Source organism: Chrysemys picta, chromosome 10 (assembly GCF_011386835.1).
Source record: "Chrysemys picta bellii isolate R12L10 chromosome 10, ASM1138683v2, whole genome shotgun sequence".
NCBI lineage: Eukaryota > Metazoa > Chordata > Testudines > Emydidae > Chrysemys > Chrysemys picta.
Genome location: NC_088800.1, coordinates 87,992,382 through 88,017,693, shown reverse-complemented (window position 1 = coordinate 88,017,693; position 25,312 = coordinate 87,992,382). Strand labels below are relative to the sequence as shown.

At 50.0% G+C, this 25,312-nt stretch overlaps 1 protein-coding gene across 2 annotated transcripts in view; it reads right to left on the bottom strand.

The window, feature by feature from the left end:
• Window positions 1-2,346: 2,346 nt before the first annotated feature.
• IL21R (interleukin 21 receptor) overlaps window positions 2,347-25,312 on the bottom strand; it is a 30,742-nt gene continuing 7,776 nt past the window's right edge. For both annotated transcript variants that reach the window (XM_005288890.4, XM_065560372.1), the window contains 7 exons: window positions 19,619-19,724; window positions 18,572-18,777; window positions 16,719-16,870; window positions 14,856-15,033; window positions 12,883-12,970; window positions 11,752-11,836; window positions 2,347-4,302 (listed from right to left, as the gene is read on the bottom strand). In XM_005288890.4, the coding sequence (XP_005288947.1) occupies window positions 3,385-4,302; window positions 11,752-11,836; window positions 12,883-12,970; window positions 14,856-15,033; window positions 16,719-16,870; window positions 18,572-18,777; window positions 19,619-19,724 (1,733 nt within the window). In that variant the 3' untranslated portion in view covers window positions 2,347-3,384. The remainder of the gene's footprint in view (window positions 4,303-11,751; window positions 11,837-12,882; window positions 12,971-14,855; window positions 15,034-16,718; window positions 16,871-18,571; window positions 18,778-19,618; window positions 19,725-25,312) is intronic.

The following is a 25,312-nucleotide window of genomic DNA, read 5'->3' as shown; positions in this document are numbered from 1 at the left end:
GTAAAAGTCTGACCTTTCCTTCCCAGTTTCATTTGATATTCATGTTAGAAAACATGGGGCCATTCTCCAAATGGGAATTTAGCTGTGGAGCAGTTTAGCCTCAGACCACAGGCTGTCTTGGTCTTGCTGTGCTGCTGCTCTGCCTTCACTAGGGCATACCCAGGGAGTTAGCATAGTCCCACGCCATGGTTGATGCATTGTGTGTCCTCTGCAAGGGAATGTCACTGCTTTTTAGGGTGACCAGATAATAAGAAAAAAATATCGGGACACAAGGGGGTGCAGGGCGCCGCTGAAGCAAAAAAAAAAAAAAGCCGGAGCACCACCGAAGCGAAATATCGGGACAAATGGTGTCTCGACCATACATCCGTCGGGACGCGGGACAAACAGCTGAATATTGGGACAGTCCCGATTTTATCGGGACATCTGGTCACCCTACTGCTTTTTAGCCACATGCACCCCAAAGCGCTTCACAGACTATACTGAACCAACTGTGCAAAACGGAGCTCAGTGCAATCCCCGGCTTGAGTGGAACATGGCAGCTCCTTCCCAGAGCATACCAGGTCAGGCAGAAGACTCCATTTTCCAATTGAAACAGCAGCGGGAGAGCAGGAAGGCCGGATGCAATTTGACCAAGAGCCTGGGACCACACCCCTATTTTTGTGTTCCATAATGATGGGAAGCCAGCACTCCCTAGCACCATACCAGAGCATTGTGGGGACAACTAACCCAGAACGGAAGGCAGCCCGATTGACTCCCCAATGTGGAGCATGCACGCAGCATACCTTAGCACTGTGCTGAGGCACTGGGGTCAGGGCTGATTCAGAGGGACGTGTGCCCCTTCCTCAGTCCCTAATGCCACAACACGCTGGGTTTTCCCTGGATGGCTCCCATCAAAGTACAAACCCAGCTTGATTCTGCTTTGTTCATGAGATCAGCCAAGCTCTCAGCATGAGGTGGTAGGTACAGTAGAGCTCCTGGCCACAATGCCACACTTGAGACCCATTAGGCCTCTCCTAATTGGCAGTCAGCAGTTCTACCAAATGAGCTGGAAGGGAGTCTCTCCCCAGCCAAGCAGCTAGGAACCATGCTGAGCTGGTCCCATCTGGGAGTGCCCCTCCTCCGGCCGTGCTGAACTGGTCTCTGCTGGGAGTGCCCCTCCTCCGGCCATGCAGAACTGGTCTCTGCTGGGAGTCCCCTCCTGCCAGTAGCACGGTCGCCAACTCTCACGATACTGTCATTAGTTTTGCGGTAGCCGATGTTTCGCTCAAAGCCCCAGCTCTTTGAGTCATGTGATTACAGGAGAATATTCAGCTTTCATTCAAAAGCAATCAAAGGTAAGTTTCTAGCCCTCATGGCTGTGGAGGAAAACATGACCCAAGTGCAGCCTGGGGGCTCTGCAACCAGATGGTAAATAAGAACCTGGAATGTATTGTTTGTAAAAATCTAATGCTTGTTTGGGGCCCAGCTTGTGACTTTTGACACTTAGGGTTGGTGATGCTGTGGCAGAGGGGGCCCGTAGTGGGAAGCCCCTCTTTGCAGATCTTAAAGGTCTTATCTCTGCATGGACTTCCCTCCCCGGGGCCTGTGCGTGGTCAGGGTCAGAACGGTCTAATATCTCAGAGCTAACTAGGCACTGAAAGTGACTGAGTTTGTTCACGAGTCTCCGGCTGAGCAGCAAGAGATGGAGCAAGCATATGTGCTCCTCTGCTGCCCCCGTGAGAGCAAGTGGGTTAGCACACCCCACAGCACCTTGAGGAAGCTGCAACATGCCCCACAGAAGGAGACAGACAAGGAGGGGAGCAGAGCTGCAATGGGGAGGAAGTTGGGGCCAGAGGAGGAAGTGGAGGCTGCACACGGAGATATAGAGGGATGAGGGCAGAGGAGCTGTGCCAAGAGGGGGCTGCATCCAGCAGAGGGGCTGAGGCTGGAGAGGATGGGGCTCTGCAGGGAGGTACGGGGCTACATCCAGGGGCATAAGGCAGACATTAAGTTGCCTCTAAACCTGGCTTGATACAATTCCAGAATTCGGGGAGGAATCCCTGGAATGAGCCTGAAGGGCTCTCCTTGCTCTCTGCATCTTGATGAGCAAGCCAAGCTGAAGATTTTGCAGGGAGGGCACTTCCTATGAACAGAGGCCCAGGCCTGCTGCCTCTGGGCCAGAGGTTCCCTGCTGGCTCAGAGATACTCTGCAAGCCCAGAACAGGTCTCCTCCTGACCCTGGATCACTGATCCTTTACTCTGTGCTTGTGAATGGTGACTGATGCTGCCTACTGGATGATGCCTGATCTCTCCTTGGAGAACTGGTGAGGCTGCAGGAATCCCAGGTAACAGGGAGGATAGAGGGGATGGGGGGAAGGAGGAGTTTATTTGTATCACAGACAGAACAGGATTATTACACTGGAAATGTAGCAGACTGCAGGCCTAGGCCCTTACACTCACTAACAATATTATATTAACTTTACAATGCAGTTATCCTCATTAACACAAAATGCAATCATGAAACACCCAGAGGCAAATTTTTTCCTGATCCCAGTGCATGTGTCATGTCCCAGTGCAGTGGCTCTATCACAAGCAGGAACAGTCCAGGTTTAGTACAGGTGAACAGTTATACTGCAGTAGTGCCCAAAGGCCTGGGTCAGGGCTTCATTATAGACAGACAGACACATAGTCCCTGCATTTCTTGCATAAATCTACAAGCCGCTACAATGCTATAATTAACATGCTTAGAAGGTATTTTAAAAGATGTTGCTTAAAGAGGCAGCCCCTAAAGCAGTGAGAATTTGTCTGGAGTTGGAAGGTGTTGCTTTGCTGAGAAACTATGACATTAAGATGTAGGTACAAAGAATGAGGGAGTAAGATTCTGGTCTGCAGAATATACAGTCATGCCTGACTGGAACTTAGCCCTGAAACTTGAGTTCTGCTCAGTTTCTTACACACCTAAAATTTGGGTGATGATGCTTACAAAAGCTCTAAATGCCACCAAACTCTCAGGCCGAGTGAGACTAGTGAGGAAGAGTCATTTGAAAGTTTCATATTCTCTTTATAAACATGGCTTCAAAATCTTGTGCATTTCCCCAAGCTAAAGGTCCATTCCCAGGGTGCAGCTGCTTTTCCTGCATGGAAGAAATGAAATTCCATAGCTCAGTGTGCACCACTCTGACCAGAGAAGCTGTCAAAAAGTGATCATGTCAGATCTGATGTGACATGAACCTAGGGTGGATAGGAGAAGAGAAAGGCAAATTTCTGTGCAGCTGCTAGTTTAAGTTGCATGAGATACAGGCTGCTTGCACTAAGCAAATTTGGTTCTGTTCCCGTTGTGCTGCATAGTTTTTCTGGGCTCCTGTATTAGTGCACAGGCTTGGAAATGGCAAGGAGCACGAATCCTTAGTTTGTCTGCGTCCCACTGGACGGTGTGGCAGAGCGACAGGAGACCCACTGTTTGACGTAACTCCGTGGGAAGTCCTCTCCTTCATTTTCGAGTGTGATGGATCCAGAACTACAGCCTGAATTGGTCTGACTGCTTTTCTCAAATTCACACTCGATTGGACTCCCACAATCTGAGTCCACAAATCCACTGTCAATGGTGTCTAAATCTAGGCAAATTGCTGGGTAACCATCACCAGTTCGTGTATTAGGAGAGAAAAAGTCGTAAGGGCCATCGCTATAGGAAACACTTTCACCATCTGGAGAAGGCAGAGAAGCTGGACTTTCTAAATCCCACTGCTCATGATGCAGGCAAAGGGCCTCTAAAATACTCCCCTTCCCTCCTCCCAGGGCCTCTGCCATCAGATGGTGCACCGAGGGACTTGCATTCCTCCATGAGTGCTCCATAGACACGGAGCCTGAGGAAATTATGTTATCTTGTGCACTCAGGGCAGCCAGGGGCAAACTGCTGGAAATTTCATTGTTATCGCCGTCAAGATTAACCTTGGGGTAGCCATCCTCTCCATCAGCATCCAGATGCTCATGATCCCTGTGAGCATTGTTACAGTTGCATTGTGAGTAACAAGGTGTAAATTCATCAGCCACAGTTACGGTGTCAATAGAGAGATGACCATATGACTGGTCCTGTATCCCACTGCTACTGTTCAAACTGGACAGACGGGACTGGCTGTCCTGACCGTGCATGGCCAGGCAAGACACGCGGGTCTTGCGAGGGTGATCGTTATTGAGTTCTTTCAGCTCCTCAGCAGCAGTGTTGTGGGAAAGGTGTTTGCTGTAAACTTCTAAAACTTCTGGAAGGACAATCCCCCACTCAAAGAAATCCAGTGTTGCTTTGGTACAGGATGCACCAACCCATTTCTGCACAGAGACACAAGGAGAGAGGTTATTAACGCTGCACTCAGTGGTGGCCAGCAGCTGGAAAATCACATTGGTATGGGCAGGGGTGGTATGAGGTGGCAGTGGGGCTGTGGCTTGTGACTGCCCCAGGACCTGAATTGTTTTTCAGAGGGAAATCGGACTCTTAACTGACCGGGAATGGCAAGAATTTCAGTGGCATTATTGCCAGACCCAGCAGCTACAGCAGAATTATCTGCAAGTCAATTCAATTAGGTAGTTTTATCTAGCTCTTTGTTTCATTGTTTTGTACTTGCCCCTCAAGCTTGGAGTGTGTCCCTGCCTTTGTACTCTGCTGGTCAAGCTCCTGGCCTGGCCTTTGCTCCCTCATCACACAGCCCCTACCCCTTTCCGGGACCCTGCCTCCGGCTGCATCCGACCCAGCAAGCCCAGCCTTAGCGCTCTCTGGCATCCTCTCACACACAGGGCTCTGCTTGCTGGTCATGCTGCCCCCATGTCTAGAATGCCCCAAACCCCGTTTGCTGCAGCACTGCCCTGGCCTCTGCTCCCTTAGGAGTGTACATGATCCGAGTTTTTGTGTGTGACCTGCCCAGCCCCAGTACACCCCCCTCTGCTCTGTTCTCACCCTCACTTGTCATGTCCTGTGTACATTATGATTTAGCTCATAAGCCCCTAGGGGCTGGGACACATCTGTCTGAAGTGGGGGGGCCCTCATGCTCGGTGGGCATGGCCCAAAGAAGAATAAATACTTCATTGTCTTTATTTCACAGCCATCACTCCTGGCTGAATCCTCTAATTCTCTTTGAAACTCTAGGGGCTTGTCTACACTACCTCTAAGGTTGATGTAACTTACGTCACTCAGGGTGTTACAAAACGACCCCCCTGAGCGATGTATGTTACATCGACTTAAACCTGTGTCCACACCATGCTATGCTGGTGGGAGACGCACTCCCGCCAACATAGCTTCCGCCTCTCGTTGGGGTGGAATAATTACATTGACGGAAGGGCACTTTCCCGTCAGCATTGTGCCGATGCGGTAGTGAAGACAAGCCCTAGCTAAAACCAGATGTTGTTCCAATGGCCCTATACTAATTAATATCAATCATTTATATTGCAGAAGTGCCCAAACTGTGCTGGGTGCTCTACAGATATCTAGAAAAACACAGTTCCTGCCCCCAAACTACTCTCAGTCTAACTAGACAGAGCAGTGAAACGTTGGGGTCAGGTTTGGAATACTGCTTGTTACCGTCTCACACGCGACATGGAAAACATACATTTAAAGCTGCAATCATAAGGTTTATGTTGATTACTTGATTTTTAACCCTGGCAGTCTGACAGCTGTAAAGGGTAGGAATGGGCAGGTGCTCAGACGTGCAAAAGGCTGTTTACAAAAAAAGCGCAAACCCCTTTTCTTGGAGTTAAACAGGCAGAAAGTACTTGCTGCTCGCCTGCTATCTCTCACTCCTTCTCCCAAGGGTCCAGTTCCACTCAGCGTGCAACAAGAATTGTATGAAATAACTAGTAAGCACTACTACTCTGCTTTCAGTTCTGTCTGTATTTCTTGCAATTTGTTCTCTAACAATGCTGTCTGCACTTAATAATGGGAATCACTTATTCCCTGCCAGCCAGATCCAGGACTAGAGTATGCCGGGCACATCCACAGACAAAAATGGAGAGACCCTTCATTCCACCAGCTCTGGACGGGGCTGGTATGGGAATCGTGATGGAATAAATGGGCCTAGAGAGCCAAAGGTGCTGGGATACCATCCTCTGTAAACAGAGCAGCTTTGGAGCTGGTATTTTTCATTCTTCTATAACTCAGAAATTACTGAACAGATTTTCATTGAATTAAAAATAATAATAAAAAAATGACAACAACCAGCCCTGGGCTAAGCCCCTGCCTGGGGAGAGCAAAGAGCTACAGAGGGATCCTCACAAAGTAAAGAGTAAGTGAAAACAAAGCCATAAGTGACCCTCACACCCCCAGCACTTGCTACCCACAGCTGCTACCAAGACTCCAAAGCATTTAAGAAGGGACAAGCGGGACAAGTCTACTGAGTGTTGGGCTCCCACTGCCTTGTCCCTCAGTGCTACCTGAAGAGAATTTCTCAGCTGCCTGGTTTTGTGCAGACAGACTGTGGTTGAATGTGTCCTAGAACAGTTGTTTTTTGCCAGCTGGTAATAAAGTCCCTGTTCAGGTGTTAGCAAGGTCACCACATCCTCTGTAGCGCCCTTGTCTGTGCATTTCGTGCTGCGGCTGATAACTGTGTGGGCGACTGTTGCTTTATTCTGCAACTTTATTAATTTCCCAGAAGTTTCTCAGCTTCACCATTTTGTAACTTAGAAATGAATGACCTTTCATTCCCTCTCAGCAGCCCAATGAGGAACAGAGCGGGCAAAACCCTCTGTCCCGATCCAATGGAGAACGGCTGTCACTTTTCCACCCCAGAGCAGGAGGTGACCTCTCTCCAGAGCGCTGAGAGATCCTTTGGGATCAGCAGTGCTCAGGGCAGGGCTGCTGAGGACAATGAAAAAGAGTCACTCCAGTTTGAACACCTGTCGCCTACGGGGTTGAGGGTTATCTCAGGGGCGCTGGTTTAACCCAAACTGACACCAAATCAGCAAATGTCTCCAATTGTACATTCCTTCCATGCAACAAACAGGAAAGCACAGTTCCCCCAAGGCCGCTTCTCTGCTTCCCCAACCTGCCCTACCTCAGTGGTTGGTCAGCACGGCCCCTGCCTCGCCCCCTCCTTTCAGGGTAGTAAGTAGACTTGGCCGCACTTGCTGAGCTCCCAGCGGGCAGTGCCTCCCAGGGCTGCCTTGGAACCACAGCTGGGACTAGCTCCAAGCTCCAGGCTCTTGTCTGACTTGGCTCAGCCTCCGGCTAAGGCAGGGGGGCAAACCTTTTGGCCCGAGGGCCACATCTGGGAATAGAAATTGTATGGCGGACCATGAATGCTCACAACATTGGGGTTGGGGTGCAGGAGGGGGGTGAGGGCTCTGGTTGGGGGTGCAGGCCCTGGGGTGGGACCAGAAATGAGGAGTTCAGGGTGCCGGAGGAGGCTCTGGGGGGGGCGGGGGTGAGAGCTGAGGTGAAAGTTGGGGGTGCGGCAGAGATGAAAGTGAGATGGTACGGTCGGGTACGGCGTACCGGCAAGAGCCAGTACGCCATGCTGGACTGGACCAGCTTCCCTGGCGGTGATTTCAAGGGCCCAGGGCTCCAGCTGCTGCGGGGAGTCCCGGGCCCTTTAAAGCGCCACCGGAGCTCCGGCAGCCGGGCTCCCACGGTGATTTAAAGGGCCCAGAGCTCCGCGGCGGCTGGAGCCCCAGGCCCTTTAATTTGCCCCTGAGCCCTGGGGCTCCCAGCCGCCTTTGCAGCTGACGGCTCCGGGGTGATTTAAAGGCCCTGGGGCTCCCAGCCACAGCCGGAGCCCCAGGGCCTTTCAATCTCGAAAGGCCCCCCCCCTCTTCCGGTTGAGACCACGCCTCTTCTGGTTGAGGACACACCCCCGCTCAGGACTCCGGCGTACCAGTAAGTCCTTTAAGTTACTTTCACCCCTGGGGTGCGGGCTCTGGGTGGGGCTGGGGAGGAGAGGTTTGGGGTGCAGGAGGGTGCTCTGGGCTGGGATCAAGGGGTTCGGAGAGTGGGAGGGGGATCAGGGCTGGTCCTGAGGTTTGGGGCATGGCGAGGTGAGAGCTCCAGCTGAGGATGCGGGCTCTTGGGTGGGCTGGGGAGGAGAAGTTTGAGGTGCAGGAGGGTGTTCCAGGCTGGGATCGAGGGGTTTGGAGGGTGGGAGGGGGATCAGGGCTGCGGCAGGGGGTTGGGACACGGGAGGAGGCTCAGGGGTGCAGGGTGTGGGCAGCGCTTACCTCGAGCAGTTCCTGGAAGCAGTGGCATGTCCCTTCTCCAGCTCCTATGTGGAGGCGCAGCCAGGTGGATCTGCACGCTGCCCTGTCTGCAGGCACCGCCCTTGCAGCTCCTATTGACTGCAGTTTCCGGCAAATGGGAGCTGTGGAGGCGGTGCTGGGGTGGTGGAAGCGTGCAGAGCAGCTGCCCCTATCCGTAGGAGCCAGAGAGGGGCCATGCCACTGCTTCCAGGGACCGCGTGGAGCGGCTCTTGACCCTGCTATCTGGCTGAAGCGCCGGAGTGGGGCAAGCCCCAGACCCTGCTCCCCAGCGGGAGTTCGAGGGCCGGATTAAAACGGCTGGTGGGCCAGATCCGGCCCACGGGCCATAGTTTGCCCACCCCTGGGCTAAGGGTACCAGAGGGGCAGGATGTGGCAGCACTTGAGGGTCCCTTTCAGGGAGTTAGTAAGAGACCTTAGCAGCCTCACCCTGCTGAGAGGGAGTTTCTTCTTTACCCTATCAGAGAGCTGAGCTGGCTTACGGCCTGAAACGGGAGATATAAATTTATATTGTTTATCTTCTCTATGTAACTGTGCATGCGCTTTTAGCCAGATACACAGCCGGTCCTTTTAGAGTTCTGCTAAGCCCTTGGCCTCAATGATATCTCGTGGCAGTGAATTCCACATATTTATTGTGACTTATATAAAAATTCCTTCCTTTATCAATTTTAAGTGTGTTGCCTTTCATTGTCCTTTAAGGTCCCTTTGCTCTTGTGTTATGAGAGAGGGTGAATGGGAGTGTGCAGTGATTCTCCTCTAGACCAGGCAGTATTTTGTATACCTCTGTCAAGTCCCTTCTTCTTTGTTTCCTCCGAACTAATTACACCAATCTTTTCAGTCTCTCATGATACATACTGTCTCAAGGCCTGTAATCAATTCACTTCTTTGTCTCCGAACACCTTCTATTTTTACTATATTCTGTTGGAGATGCTGTGACCACACAGCACATGGTGTGCCAGGTGCAGACCTACCATTCATTTATGGGATGGCATAATAATATTTTCAATATACTATTCTAGTCCATTTTTTATATATTGTAATTTTCTGCAATTCTGAGCTAGCGTCTCATGGTGCAAAACTGGGAACTCATTGTGGGAGTCAGATGCTGCTTGGCTTTGGGGCTTAGGTAACCGCTCAACTATTATGCAGTAAAGATAGGGTCATGTGCAGGGAAAGCGGTTTATGCTGAGGCATCAGAATGACTCCAGTGAGAGAGACAAGATGGCAAAGTCCCCGGTGTAGATACCATGGCTGATCAGCCTCAGGAAGAAACACCCAGGAATAAAGAAACGTGTTTCAAACTCCTCAGCAATAAGTGAGGTAAGAGGCGCATGATAGGCTTGATAAGTTTAGTGCAGGTGCAAGAAGGGAAGTGGCGAAGTAAGGTTGAAATGGAAGAAGAGAGCAGACATCAGAAGGGGAGCTGGGAGGAGGCATTGTAATGGGAGGCATTTTTTATTTTGTTCTGCATGAACTCATGAGCAGAAAATATGAAAATTTACCATTTTAATCAACGGTCTCTTTGGGCACCTGGCTAAAGTCTCTACATTAGGGCGCAGCTGGTGTTTCTCCCAAGGGGGTCAGAGAAGAAACAGAAACAAGAAGTAGCTTTTGAAGTGCCTCTAATAAGAGCTGCTTTAACAACCGGTATTGTGTAGGAAGATGAGGTAATGTGAAATCTGCCTTCGGACACTGGCACTATCCCCATTCATCCATTGTATGGCAGGGTCCCCTCTGGACTATGACTGACAAGCACACTTGGAATTCACAGTTTTCTCGCCTCACTTTAAAGTCCATCAGAATTCCTTTGTGAACCCTGCTCTTTGCATGCCATGTAGCCAGAGAGGGACCTGTTAAGGATTACATCAAAAAAGAGTTTGGCTGTTTTTAAGTGAGAAGAGAATCAGGGTAACAGCACTGGAATGGGTTCCCTAGGGAGGTGGTGGAGTCTCCTTCCTTAGAGGTTTTTAAGGTCAGGCTTGACAAAGCCCTGGCTGGGATGATTTAGTTGGGAATTGGTCCTGCTTTGAGCAGGGGATTGGACTAGATACCTCCTAAGGTCCCGTCCAACCCTGATATTCTATGATTCTATGAACTAGATAAAGTTACTGACTAAGACAGAAAATTGCCCCTATATAAATCCATGGTACACCCACATCTTGAATACTGTGTGGAGATATGGTTGCCCCATCTCAAAAAAGATATATAGGAATTGGAAAAGGTTCAGAAAAGGGCAACAAAAATGATTAGGGGTATGGAATGGCTTCTGTATGAGGAAAGATTAATAAGACTGGGACTTTTCAGCTTTGAAAAGAAATGACTGAGGGGGGATATGATTGAGGTCTATTAAATAATGACTTGTGTGGAGACAGTAAATAAGGAAGTGTTATTTACTCCTTCTCATAACACAAGAACTAGGGGGCACCAAACGAAATTAATAGGCAGCAGGTTTAAAACAAACAAAAGGAAATATTTTTTCACACAACACACAGTCTGTAGAACTCTTTGCCAGAACATGTTGTGAAGGCCAAGACTATAACAGGATTCAAAAAAGAACTAGATCAGTTCATGGAGGATAGGTCCATCAATGGCTATTAGCCAGGATGGGCAGGGATGGTGTCCCTAGCCTCTGTTTGCCAGAAGCTGGGAATGGGCAACAGGGGATGGATCACTTGATGATTCCCTGTTCTGTTCATTCCCTCTGGGGCACCTGGCATTGGCCACTGTCAGAAGACAGGATACTGGGCTAGATGGATCTTTGGTCTGACTCAGTATGGCCGTTCTTATGTTCTTATGACTTCAGAAGGATACGCACCTAACTCAGAGATAGCTACAGCTTGACAAATGTTACTGGGCTGGTTATTTACCCCTCCAGCTCTAACCATGTTTCCAGGCTATTACCTACAACCGCTCTCTGGATTAAAATATCTCCTAGGGGGAATTGTTAGGGCTAACACTGGGTTCCCAGCATAAGCAGAAAACTGTAATGAGAATGGTCCTAGACTGCACCTCATAGACCACTCAGATGGCTACTGGGTATACAAGAGAGTGCTTTGCCAGCTATGTCCTGGGTGTAAAATCTTTATGATACTAAGGTGCAACACAAGAGCCATATTCTGGTGCAGTGAAAACATAGAGGCCCAAATACAAAGCAGCACGGAGAGGCTGTGCAGAGCTGGTTTAGCTCCCCTAGGGTCGTGAGTGAATCTGCTGTGCTACTGCTGTAAAAGGTGCCCCAAGGGGGTAAAATGATGAAGTGGCCAAGAAAATTGAAGATTGAAAATGAAAGTGGAGAGCTAAAGACTCCCCCAAATTATTCTCTCCACAGCCCCCAAAGCTGGCCAGCAGGCCTGCTCTTTCCACAGGCAGACTCACTGGTAAATTCAAACCTGCACCCAAGTGTCACTTGAGATTCTCTTGCACTAGACTCCTCCTCCCACTGCTTCCTCTGGAAAGCCCCAGCCTGAGTGAAGGAGCTGGGCCATTTGTTTTAATTCTGCAGTGTGCACCTCTGCTCGTGGACGTGATTTGTTCCATTTATACCTTGAAATCTCCGTTGTGTACCACGTAAAGTGGTTTGAAAAAGGGAGCAGGATCCGGGATGAAAACCCCCAGCTTTTTCCATATGCTGGAACAGAAAGCAAGAGCAAGGATTCAGTGTCAGGCATGTTTCACAGGCCTAAGCCAAAGCATCTGGGATTGAGCAGCTGGAGTCGCCTGCCCAGGCCTTGCTGGGAGCCTAATTCCCCTTGAGCGGGTTCTGCTAAGAAAATGGACCTATGTGCCCTCTTGGTAATGCTCCATCCTCCTGTGTCTCAGGATGGGCCAGGCTAATGGAGTTTTCGACTGGCGTGGCCTCCAGGCTCTGCTCAACAAACATGTGAGCCTGGATCCCTGCCTCCCATAATGCTCAGCACCCCCTCCCGAAATGCTCAGGCCCCAGGCTTGTCTTGAAAAAAGGCTCTCAGCTTCTGCCCCCGAACTTTGTCGTCCTTGCCCCCCAACCCTACAAATGGTCTCCCAGGCCTGGAAATGCCCAGTGCCCAGGCTCCCTGGAGGCTACAAACCCCAGGGACCTTCCTTCCCCCAGCTTGGAGCAGGTACACTTTGCCAGGTCTGGGTTCTGCTCCCAGGTGCCCCCGTCTGGATCATTAGAGACTCTACTCTCACCTTGCCCCAGGTGCTGTGGGTTTCACACAAGCAGCAATTAGCCGTGCTCCCAATTCAGAAGGGCAGGCGAAAAGTCCAGCCCACGTGGGCATCACTGGAAGCAGGGCTCCGCTAGAGGGCAGAGTCCCCTCAGAAAGGGGAGGGCTGAGGAGTCAGCGTGCTAACAACAAAGGGCCAGGAGCTAGCTTGCCACAGGCAGCAGCAGATCTCTGGGAAGGGCAGTGCTGTGGGCACAGACAGGGTTGTGAGTCCACCAAGCACTGCCCCAGTCCTGTTCACCCAGGAGATCACAGGAGAGGGCTGAGTCTTTGTGCCTTTCATGGTGGGTTACTAATGAAAGTGGAATCCCCTCCCCGCCTCCCGGGGAAGAGGAACAGCGCTGTGCAAACAGTCGCTGATTAGCTGCTGACTTGGACTGACAACGATCAGAAAACCTGGGATTGGGAGGTCACATACAGCAGATGCCGAACAGAGTATTTCCCAACACCCCCTGTGTGCTCTTACCTCTGGTGTTTCGTCAGGAACACTGTGACGGAGACAGCGACCAGAGCAAAGGCGAGCAGCGACACCAGCCATCGCACTCCTGGGCTCTCTGAGGGCAAACCAAGCAGGGTTAGTCAGTTCTTATCCTGCATTTCGGCTTCTGTCTAAAGATGCCAGAGAAAGCAGGAGAGGTCAAGGACAGAGGGGTGGAAAAGCACTGGGATTGCAACACCCCAAATCTTTTCCTGTGAGCTCTGAGGCGCTGGCCTGCGGCACAGCTCTCTGGAACTGGGGTCAGGCATTTCTTTCCTCTTTGGGAGCCCAGATGGTATCGCTCCCATGGCAGGGGTATGGGCAGCACAGAATCTGACTGCAATCTGGGCTGTTTGTCCACAGCTCTGATGGAGCCGCATCCTGCGGACATCGCACTTTCTTGGATCACTTTCTATTAGGAGACACAGGACTCAATGTGCAGCTCCTTGTACCAAGGACCCCTGATCTGGTATTGGTCAGCTGTGTCTGATTAGCACCTGCCTGGGACACCTTCCAGTGGCTTCAGAAGTAGGCAAGTAAAGGGGGCCTGGATGATGAGGCAGGCAAGTGGCCTGGGGTGCAGGGGGAGGGATGCAAAGACATCATATGGACTCATCTACAACATAAACCTACAACACAGAGCAGAAAGCACCCTTGTCATATGCCTCAGGGGAGAGCCCGGCTCTGGCAGGTGGAAGTCCTTTGCCATATGCCAATAGTCCTAGTCTCCCCCTGCACAACTTGAGGAAATACTCCTGCAAGGCACCGGTGGAAGCACCCTCTACCCACTTGGCCAAATATGCTACCTATGTTGCTTTGTGCACTGGCATGAGCTCTATGCATGAGTCAGAATCACATGCTGTATAATGTGAATGCCGGATTGCTGTACCAAACCCCAGTCTCAAAGCTGGATATAAACTCCCCAGTCCTAAAAGTCAGAGCCCTGAACTCAAATCTGAAAGCAGGCTCCCTGAATCCAACCCCCTGGATCTGAATGGGGGACCCTGAACTCCAGTAGTGGAACCTGATCATCTCAGGCTGTCCCGATTTCTGAAAACTATCATGATGCCAGCAGGATCCTGGAAGGCCAACATTTAAAAGAGAACTGGTAATAGCCCTCACTGCTCTGTCTTCAGATGACAGTGCCTCCCTAGTTATGTCTACCTGCATGTTAAAACCCAGGGCAGTGAGTCTCAGAGACCAGGCCCACACACTACAGTGCTAAAGTCTGCTCTGTAGACATTTACGCTTGGGCTGGAGCTGAGGCCCTGAAGTCTGGGGGTGAGGGGGTTCAGAGCCCAAGATCCAGCTGCGCCTGAATGTCTGCACAGCTGTTTTAGTGCTATAGTGTGAGCCTCACAAGGCTGAGTCTGTAGACCCATGCTCTGAGACTTGCTGCCATGCGTTTTAAAATGCAGCATAGCCGTACCCTCTAAACTCAAGGTGTATTACGTATTGTAAAACCAATGCAAAGTGCCCAAATTACATCAGCATCAGTTTATAATCCAATACCCAGTACACCTCAACATACTGGGGGGAGGGATAGCTCAGTGGTTTGAGCATTGGCCTGCTAAACCCAGGGTTGTGAGTTCAATCCTTGAGGGGGCCACTTAGGGATCTGGGGCAAAAATCAGTACTTGGTCCTGCTAGTGAAGGCAGGGGGCTGGACTCAATGACCTTTCAAGGTCCCTTCCAGTTCTAGGAGATGGGATATCTCCATTAATTTATTTAATTTATACCCTCCCCTAATGCTCCCAAGACAAGGTGGGCATTGCAGGATGCCCAGATTAATAAATCTGGAGTCTGGCAGACCAATCTGGGGGTTTATTGGCTCCATTAGAGGGCTGAACAAGCAATGGGCTGAGCTTTGTGCTGTGACTTTCTGGAACTGTTGGCTAGCATCAGACAGGGGAGGATGCAGCAAGGACAGGAAGGCAAAGAGGGGCTGATGTTTTGTTTACCCTCAGGTTCAGTTTTCAGGGTTAGCAGGGAACTCCATTCGCTCCAAACCCCCACGTAGTCAGAGCCAGGCCGGGGCTTGGCTCGCACCTGGAACTCATAGTCTGTCCCCCTCTGGAATTCCAGTGGCAGAAGCACCACGCTTCGCTCGTCCTCTGGGATCACTTTACTCTTCTGATTCTGTGCAAAGTGAAACACCAAAGCAGCTTTTAGCAGAAGTTGAGGGTTCATTCCCAGCCCTCTCTCGCTCCCCACCCCCAAAGGTTCTGTTTCTGACTAAGAAAGTGTCAGTTTCAATATTAGACCAACTAACTGTAACCTTTTAGAACCATCTGATCCTCTTGCTTTGCCTTCTAAATAGCAATGACATCTCACTGGAGACAGGCCTAAGCCTACAAAACAGACCTAGCTTGTAAGCATTCAAAGTCTTGTGGGTGTCAAGGTCTGGGTTTTCGAGCCCATCCATCTTTATTCCAGCACTGATGGGTTAGCACTTCCCTAGTTCCTTGCAGAAGGCGATGCTTTGACCCTCAGCTCCCCTCTGAAATGCCATGCCCTGATCTATCACACTGTTAGTAGCTAGACAGGTCTGAACACATGACTTCCCCTGCAGGGAGCCACCGGGGGCTGGGTCAGACCCACCCCCAAGAACTTCCCCTGGCTCCAGGAAGCTTTGTACCCCCCACCCTGCTTTCTGCCCCCATCACTCCTCAGCTGCAGGGGGAGGGGTCCCTGTATGGGGAGCTGGGAGCTGCCCCCCCCATCCGCCTAATCTCCATACAGCCAGACCCCCCCCACCTCCAGAAACTCCCAACTGAGCCCCCCACCTGAATCGCCACCCTGCCAAGCCTCACCCCCTGCATCCAGAGCCCCGCCGCTGAGCCCCACCTCCATGCACCCAGATCCCCCCACCGAGCCTCACCCCTCTACCCCTTACCCCTCCAAATACAGAAGTCAAACTACGCTTATGGCTGAAGGAGAGAGGCACACGGCCTGTCTGTTTCTCAGGGGGAGCAGAGTCTGCAATGCAATTTGCCTTAAGCAGTAACTCTATCGGAGATGTTTGTACCTAGCAGTACCTAGGGTGGATGGGAGCCAGGCAGCCAGAGTCTGGATCTCTGCATAGGACCTAAGAGCCCCTAGGCTCTCCTGTCCTGTATCATCCCCATTGATTTCACATGACAGTATCATGAATGGGGACTCTTGCCTGGGGAGCTGCAGACATGACTGCAGACCCAGGAAATACCCAGGGACACGACAGGGCAGCAAAGCAGGCCTAGTGGAGGCTGGGCTTCATCAGTGGCAGCACTACATCCGTGGCCACGGTCCCTGGAGCCTGGCGCTCAAGGCAGCGCTAGGGCTGACAGCTGCACCGCAGAGTCCCCCCACTAGAACGGGCACTGTACAGTTGGGTGACTGCAGCAACCCCACAGCTGTGAATGTCACACTTCTCTGGGAGGGAGGCGAACCTATTTCACACTCCTCTTGCTTTCTGACAGGACAGCACCTCGGCTGAGCAGCCTCTGCTAATCCTTGGGTGGCTGCAGCATTGGCCTGGTGTACGATTCATCTGGTGTAGGACAGGCCTGAGCTAGAAGTCTTGCCTACAAAAGACAGAGCCTCTCAAACACAAGGATAAATTATCCCGACCTCCAAATCTTGCTTCAACCTTAGTTCTGTTTCCAGCCAAGACAATCAAATGAAAACACCACGTACACCACAAGGACATCTTCTCCTCACCCACCCACATCAGAGCTCGGGGTTATTATTTGACAAGTTCCTGGGCTTCTCCTGCTTTGGTTCATGCCTGCACACGTGTTCTGCTGGTACATGCAATTTCATGGGTATCCTTGCTTCCCTCTTACCTCCCAGGTGTCACTCTTCTTCTTATACCGCAGCTCATATTCCAGCTCATCATCCAAATAGTAAAACAGAGAGTTCTGATAGATGGTTTTCCAAGAGATGTTATATCCATCTGAAAACACGGCAGTCAGATTGAACGGAGGGTACGGTTTAACTGTGGGTGGGAACACAGAAAGACAAATTGTGCCGATTTTCACTGTCCTGAGACCCGCCAGCACCGAGGAGAGGTGCACAGTCTGGGTGCAGTGGACTGGAATTGTCTCTGAAAGCAGCACCAATTACTTACTACTCATGCCCATGCAATGTCGTCCATTTTCCTGTAATCTTTTTCACACTCGTCTAGACACTAGTTACCTGAAGTTTCATTTTCAGAATAAATGGAATACTGAAACTCTGACAGTGGGTTACAGCCCTTTGTGGGTCTAGTGAGCACTCATTAACCTCACGGCTTATTGGAGGATTCAGGGTTCAGCAATATACTGTGTGAACTGGCAGACTAGGCTATGCCAGAATCCACCTTGAACTTCCTATCATGAAGACTAACTCCCCTGTACAAGAGGTGACTCAGGAAAGAGGGAGAGGCCCTGCCTGCATTATTCTAGGGATATTTTATGCCACCAGACAGGGCAATAACTTCACGTTGCTCTTTCATTTCCCACTGGAAAGGCTGCTACAGTCCTGTATAGAGGATGTTTGTGACATGTCCAGTGGAAGTGACCCTTCACTGTCAGGTCTGATTCTGGCTAAATAACTAACATCATAGTTATTTGGATCTGGAGCAGATCTGAGGTGGGAACAAGTCACCTGATACTCCAGGGACAAGCGATATCTAGGGACAGACACATGCATGCCACTCCAGCCTTGGCAGTGGGTTAGTATCCTTATGCAGTAGGCCCCCTACCTAGGAACATGCATGCACAAACCCTTGATGCTGTTTTATTAGGGTTACCATATTTAACAAATAAAAAAAGAGGACCCTCCACGGGGCCCTGGCCCTGCCCATTTCCCCGCCCCTCCCCCGCCCCCTCCTCCCTCCCACTCCCACTCCCAGCCACGCGAAAAGGGCTGCCCGAGTGCTACCGGCTTCACGGTTTGCCGGGCAGCCCCCAGACCCTGTGCCCCCGGCCGGCGCTTCCCCAGCGCAGCTGGAGCCCGGGAGGGGAAGCGCCCAGCCGGGGGCGCAGGGTCTGGAGGCTGCCTGGCAAACCGTGAAGCCGGTAGCGCTTGGGCTTCGGGCAGCCCCCTTGCCTCCGGACTCTGCGCCCCCGGCCGGGCACTTCCCCTCCCGGACTCCAACGGCGCAGGGTCCGGAGGCATGGGGGCTGCCCAAAGCCCGTAGCACTCGGCTCTTAAACAGAGCCGAAGAGTCAGGGGAGGACCAGAGCCGCCGCGGCCGGAGGCTCTGCTCCTCCCCTGACTCTTCGGCTCTGTTTAAGAGCCGAGCTGCCCCAGCGCTACCGGCTTCGGGCAGCCCCCATTCCTCCGGACCCTGCGCCGCCGGAGCCCGGGAGGGGAAGTGCCCGGCTGGCGGCTGGGGTCCGGAGGCAAGGGGGCTGCCTGAAGCCCGAAGTGCTCGGGCAGCTCGGCTCTTAAACAGAGCCGAAGAGTCAAGGGAGGAGCAGAGCAGCCGCGGGAGGGGAAGTGCCCGGCCGGCATTTTCCCGGACATGTTCGACTTTTTGGCAATTCCCCCCGGACGGGGGTTTGATTACCAAAAAGCCGGACATGTCCGGGAAAAACCGGATATATGGTAACCCTAGTTTTATGCACTCAAAGGAGACTCAGAGCTACATATGCCCAGAGGCACCTGGATTTAATTACTGAAGAAAGCCAGGCTCATGATTTCTTGTACTTACTGTTCTTGCTCAGAAGAAATTCACTGCATGCTTTGGAAGTTGTGTATTGCCCATCAGCTAGCTTTGTTACATCTACTCTGAACTTGTCATCAGAATTGAAATCCTTCAGGTCCATGAAGCATGTGTACTGAGTGTGAGTAGCAGTTCTGGACGACTGGTGGAAATTGCAGAAGTGCTCAGAAATTTTCATCTCTTCTTCAGGGAGCCTTTAAAAATCAAATACACATCCCCTCCTATTTTAATGGGGCTGGTCTGTGATTTGTTAACAGCACATAATTCAATGAGTTAGCAGAGAAGTTCATGAAAAGCAAAAGGGGCACAATTAGGTTTTCAAATGGAAATTCACTTCTGAATTCAAATAAATATTTGCAAAAAACCTTTTCCTTCTATTTACTCAGCTCTAAGCAGAGTTATGAGAAAAAAAGTGTGACCACAGGGAGAAGAAAACAGCACTGAGGTGTTGGTACATAAGGGGAGATAGGACATTTCAAAGTCAATAGGGTGTTATAGGTTAATATACTGGCTATATATGAGCTGTGTGGTCTCTTTCATTCAGGGAAGTTTCTATAAGTGAGCTCTCATAGGATGCAAAGACCGAGAAAGGTCAAGGGTTACAGTAGGAGGGGAGGTACACGGTCACAGATCTGGCCAGAAATAAACCCATGTGCTGGCAAGGAGTGGCAGTAACTTTATTAATGTCTGTGAACAAGATGGCTGAGTCCTAATATTCTGCTCCAGAAGAATGTAATTCCATTGTTAAACAGCAACAGACCCAGCCTCAACCCTGAGGAGACAGAGGAGCTTCCAGGGTGGGGGAGAGGAAATGAAGCGAGCAGAGTCAGTACAGATGTGGGTGGTGGGGCACTACAGCCCTGTGATGGAAGCCAGGAATCATGAACTCCCCTCTCTGTTGATTGGGCAATTGGCTGGCAGCTGTGAGCTGGGCACTGAGAGAGAGAGAGCAAGCTCTGGGAAGGAGAACAGTACTCTAGCCTCTGGCAAATCACAGCTAATTTCATCTTTGTTCTCTTGCTCATTAATACATACCAAGTTGCAGTGAGATTATACAAAGTCTCACTGAGGTCAGTTTTCTGGACACACGTCAGAGTTTGTACATAGTCCACAGAACACAGGAGATCTTCACAACATGTAGCTGTAAGTTCAGGGAGAGAGAATAATGCAACAGCTTCAGTGCTAGACCAAAGTACACCTCATGTCACCACACTCAGCCCTCAACATTGCACATGGAACAGCAACATGACACATCTTGCTCTCAGTGCCAGTTCACCTCCATACACAGGACTTCATGTGTATTGAGGCTTCATAGGCAGTAAACCATTTTAAGCCAGAGCTGTTTTTAATAATATCTAATTAAAGAACATTAAGGCTGCAAGTGAAGCGCTGAAAAGTCAGGAAATGCCCAAATTATGGTTGAATGTGCAGCCTTAACTCTGCCTCCTTTTATGTACACTTCATGATACACCCTTTAGTTACTTGCAATTATTTCTGCAACAGCTCTGACTTACCTTGTACACAGATTGGCTATGACCATGTAATGACTGTATCATGCACAATTCTGCCATTACCTAACTTTTGAGTGCTTTCATTTGCAACTGTACCATTCTTTTGATGGTTTTTGTATACAACATTTCCAAGATTTTTATTTTGTAGAAAAAAATCTTTTAATCATGTATTCTTTTCACTTCTCTCTGTTAATGATTTTTGACAGCTTAGCAATTGCAGTATTAGTTCTTTTTCATATCTGGCTCCAGAGGTTTGGAAAAAGCTTTTTCTGTGATCCTGGCACAAAGATATTTTAATTTTGTATTTGTTATAATCTGTGTAAGATGTCGAGATGCCAAAATGATAGGCACGATTTATAAACCATTAAATAGATAATTGAAACAAGTTTCTAACATAGGGAAGAAAAATGTCAAGAAATTACATGCTGAGGTTTGTTAGTGCACTGAGTTGTAGTTGAAAACTGACATATGGCAGCATTTGATGCTGCTGTACATTATTCTGTAGAGTATTCTGATCAGATATTAGCATTTGAAATGTATTGTTATGAGAGTATTGGATCCTGAGTGGTCCTGAGCATGATGCCTAGACAGTATCTCCATGGGGTTATGCAGGTAAGAGAGATTTCAATAAAGGAGTAAAGCAGTGCTATGCACCTCAGCAGTGTGTAGTGCTGACTGTGCTCAGGGAAAGATAAAAAGCTTCAAAAAAAGAAGAACAGGAGTACTTGTGGCACCTTAGAGACTAACAAATTTATTAGAGCATAAGCTTTCGTGGACTACAGCCCACTTTTTGCGGATACAGACTAACATGGCTGCTACTCTGAAACCTGTCATAAAAAGCTTCGTAGTCTATGCTAACGTAGCAATAACCAGTGTGTACATCACACAACCCCCCAGCGCCAGGGTCCCTGATCGGATTAGGACTTTTGGAGGCTACCACAGAACAAATAATAAATAAATATTACGAATATATATGTAACCCCTTTGGGGTTTAGAGAGCATGGCCCTTTAAATCTTTTTCCTAAGAGGGAGGGGGAGAGTAACTAAAAAAGGAGGGAAACTCCAGGGGCAGGCTGGAGCCCCAAGGAGAGGGGGAGGCAGGCTGCAGGCCCTGGAAAAGGGAAGCAGCAGAGAACCTGCCCGAGGCCTGAGACGGACAGGGCCGATCGGGGACACCCCAGGACAGGAGCCAGGAGGAGCACTGTGCCAGGGAGGAATTGCCCGAGAAGGATAGGCCGGAGCTGGACCCAGTATCACAGCTGCTCAGAGCTGCATGGGGCTCTGAGTACTGGGGCTTGTGACTCTGCATTGGGAACAAGGAGGGAGGCTGTAGCTAGTTAAGTGGGGAGGTGGTCGCTCTGTGTGGCTTTGCAGAGAGCGGCAGAAGAGGGCACCGGAGGGGTTTGTTGGGGGAAAGTTCACTGGTGCTGAAGACGACCAGGAGCACCCAAGACTCACCACTGGACTGGAACTTTGCTCAGGACTCCTGAACTCTGTGTGCAGACACATTGCCCTTCCAGACTGTGCTACCACTGGGCCTGTGGGGCCTTGGCTTGGATGCAGCCCTGTTCTACTGCTCCCCCTATATTTCCCCTTGTTGTTTTTCTCCTCTCATCCCTCTGTAAATAAATATTTCCCTTGTTATATCCACTGTACTTTTCCTGTGGGGGTGTGTATTCACTCTGGGGGGTCTGGAACAGGTGCCCCTGGGGTGGAAGGGATTTCTCCTGCTGCATTCCTGTGCGCGCCTTCTCTTGGCCAGAGCTGCCTGCAGAGCAGACTCCATCTTGGCCACGAGGGCGCTAAAGTTAGATATAGATATAAAATAATAAATACATATAAAAATATAAAGAATAATGAAGCTGCTGCAGGAAACACAACAAAGATCTGATGGTGAAATCCCACAGGATCACGCCCACAGTCACATGGTGGAGAAGACTAAACTAATTTGGTCTCTTCCGCCTACAGCCCTGTTCCTGTTTGAAAGGAGCAAAATTCCCATTACTCAAGGGCAGATTTTGAGACTGTGGCCCCTATAAGATCCTCTCCTCCTTCAGTGGCGTCAGTACCTGAGCTAAGGCCATTCTTGCCATGTGTCCCACTATGCGTCACTCAGAAGGTGGGCTGATAGGCACTGCTGTCACTGCACTTTTATGGACTCTCTGTATAACTTTTCATGAATGATGTATCCGAATATTTGGATACTAATATCTAAACTATGTCTTTAGATTTATTAATCTAAATTTGGGTTATTGCTGTTTATGTACTATATGTATTATATGACTTTTAAACCAACCTTTGTACTTGTGGATAATCTAAGCACGACTACCTTCCTTTTCCTTGACCTGTGTCTTACGTAATTTTAACATTAGCTTTAATAAAAATTTTAAATCAGCTGCTGCAAAATTCCTAAGTCTTGTCAGTACTACACCAGCCATAAGGTCTGCTTCTTTCTCTGTTTGTTCCTCTGGGGAGAGAGGAAGGATCCTGCATTTTAGCTTTGCTGACAGTGAAGCTAGTGCTTGATATTAAAAAAAGCACAGATGTGTACTTCCCCTCCCCTCCCCCCAGGAGCTGTGCTCCCTTCTCCCTTGCACTTCTTAGCTGCATCTCTGTGGCTGTGTGCAGTTTATCAACCGGGCAGTTGTTTGTGAAGCTGCAGTGTGTGAAAGGCCTAAGCCAACATTCAAAACAGCCACAAGATTCAGTTTTATTTAGTGTTCAGAGTGTGGCTGAAGTGAAAGCTGCCTGCTCAGAGCTAACTGACAGCGAATGCAGCAGGCTGCACTGTGGTCAGCCCGAAATGCCCACCATGTCCAGCCACCTTCATATCACATGCAAAACCCCCACAAGGATAATGCGCCTAGTTTAGGGCAACACTGCACTGACTTGTGTGTCCAGTTGAGGGTGGAGAGTCTGACTGAGAAGAAGAAGCTCAAAGGAAAAGAAAACCTAAAGTTTTCCCCTGAGTTTGCACCACTGCTTCCCTTTCTTAGGCCTGGTCCACACTAACTCCCCCACTTCGAACTAAGGTACGCAGTACCTTAGTTCGAACTTACTGCGGGTCCAGACGCGGCAGGCAGGCTCCCCCGTCGATGCCGCGTACTCCTCTCGCCGAGCTGGAGTACCGGCGTCAACGGCGAGCACTTCCGGGATCGATCCGGGATCGATTTATCGCATCTAGACAAGATGATCCCAGAAGATCGATTGCTTACCGCCGGACCCGGAGGTACGTTAGACCTACCCTTAGTCTGTTGTTTTCTCCCATCAGGTTACAATCTGCTCTCCAGGAGCAGCCTAAGGGCACCAATCCGCAGGGGCATGCAAGACTCCAAAAAGAAGTGGGGGCACTGACTGGAAAAGAGGACAGTTGGGGATCCTCACAACACCCACCAGGATGGAAAACTGATCATCTCTAATAATTATCCTATAGCTGGGTGGAGACCCTGGTTCACCAAGCTGGGATCAGGCGGGCAGGGGGCTAGCCACGGACTGTAGTGTGCAGCGGCATAGTCAAGCAGCCTGAGCCCAGGACTGAGCGCCAGGAGCTCCTGAGTTCTTGTCCCGGCGCTAGTGCCAACTTAGTTTGTGGTCTTGAACAAGTTGCTGTTGCACTTCAGTTTCCCCTTTTGTAAAACTGAGATCATAGTATTATTGTTATCTATTGTCTCATACTTAGACTGGAAGCTCCTAGGGCAGGGACTGTCTCTATGTTATGTGTATGTACAGCACCTAGCACTGAGAGTGGGGCCCTGATCCATGACTGAGGCCCTTAAAATCATAAAATATCAGGGTTGGAAGGGACCTCAGGAGGTATCTAGTCCAACCCCCTGCTCAAAGCAGGATCAATCCCCAACTAAATCATCCCAGCCAGGGCTTTGTCAAGCCTGACCTTAAAAACCTCTAAGGAAGGAGATTCCACCACCTCCCTAGATAACCCATTCCAGTGCTTCACCACCCTCCTAGTGAAAAAGTTTTTCCTAATATCCAACCTAAACCTCCCCCACTGCTACTTGAGACCATTAATCCTTGTTCTGTCATCAGGTACCACTGAGAACAGTCTAGATCCATCCTCTTTGGAACCCCCTTTCAGGTAGTTGAAAGCAGCAATCAAATCCCCCCTCATTCTTCTCTTCTGCAGATAAACAATCCCAGTTCCTCAGCCTCTCCTCATAAGTCATGTGTTCCAGCCCCCTAATAATTTTTGTTGCCCTCTGCTGGACTCTTTCCAATTTTTCCACATCCTTCTTGTAGTGTGAGGCCCAAAACTGGACACAGTACTCCAGATGAGGCCTCACCTTAAGCCATACTACAGTACAAACAATAATCAGCAAAGATTACATAAGTGCTGAATATTATATTAGAATCATGCCACCACTGTAATCCTCCTAGACTAGAACATTAGAGCAGAGAATTCTGCATTTGAAAAACCTGACTCAAGTCCACCCATGCCAGCTCTTGGATGTCCTAGCATGGCAGATATCTGATGAAAGAGAGGAGGGCACCTTGGGATGGGGGGAAAACAGCTATCTGTAAAATGCAGTGTCCCGTGGAGGGGGTTCTCCCCTGGGATGCATGCTCCTTAAGGGAAAACTCCCAGTGAGATGGAGGACCATCTCACCAGGACAGGGCATGCTTCACATCACATCTCTAGAGCCTAGGAAGTCTTGCGATGTCATCCTGACACCAGTGTGAGGGGCCTGCAGCTCATCCCTGTTGCCAGGTAGGCAGGATGCTGCTGCTCTCGGGTTTATGGGTTGGTCTAACTCGAGTGTAAAGCGAGGTGAGGCTCCATTTAGAAACAGAAAAAGAAAATCCAACCAAATCTGGTTCCTGCAGATGCTCTTTGTGCTGCTTGTTTCTACTCTAAATGATATTTTCAGAAAGTCAACTCTGGCTCAGTTAAATTTCTACGCAGTGGCCAGGAGCATTTGGTAAAGGACAACGGGCACCCACAGAGCACTGAACTGGGTAATGGGACACGTGTACCCAAAAGAGTGGCTCAGCTTGTGGGTCCCAGGCAGCTAATTTAAAGGCAGCCGCTTCTCCAGTGGTGCTGAGCTGGCCATTTCTAGACTCTCTGTGCCTAATATTATAGCCAACATGTTTTGGAATTATTGTAAATCACACACATGAATAGAAGCCATTTCTGCTGAAACACCCACCAGCCCTGAATCTTAGGGGATGTCCACACTTGGAGCTGGGGGTGTAATTCCCA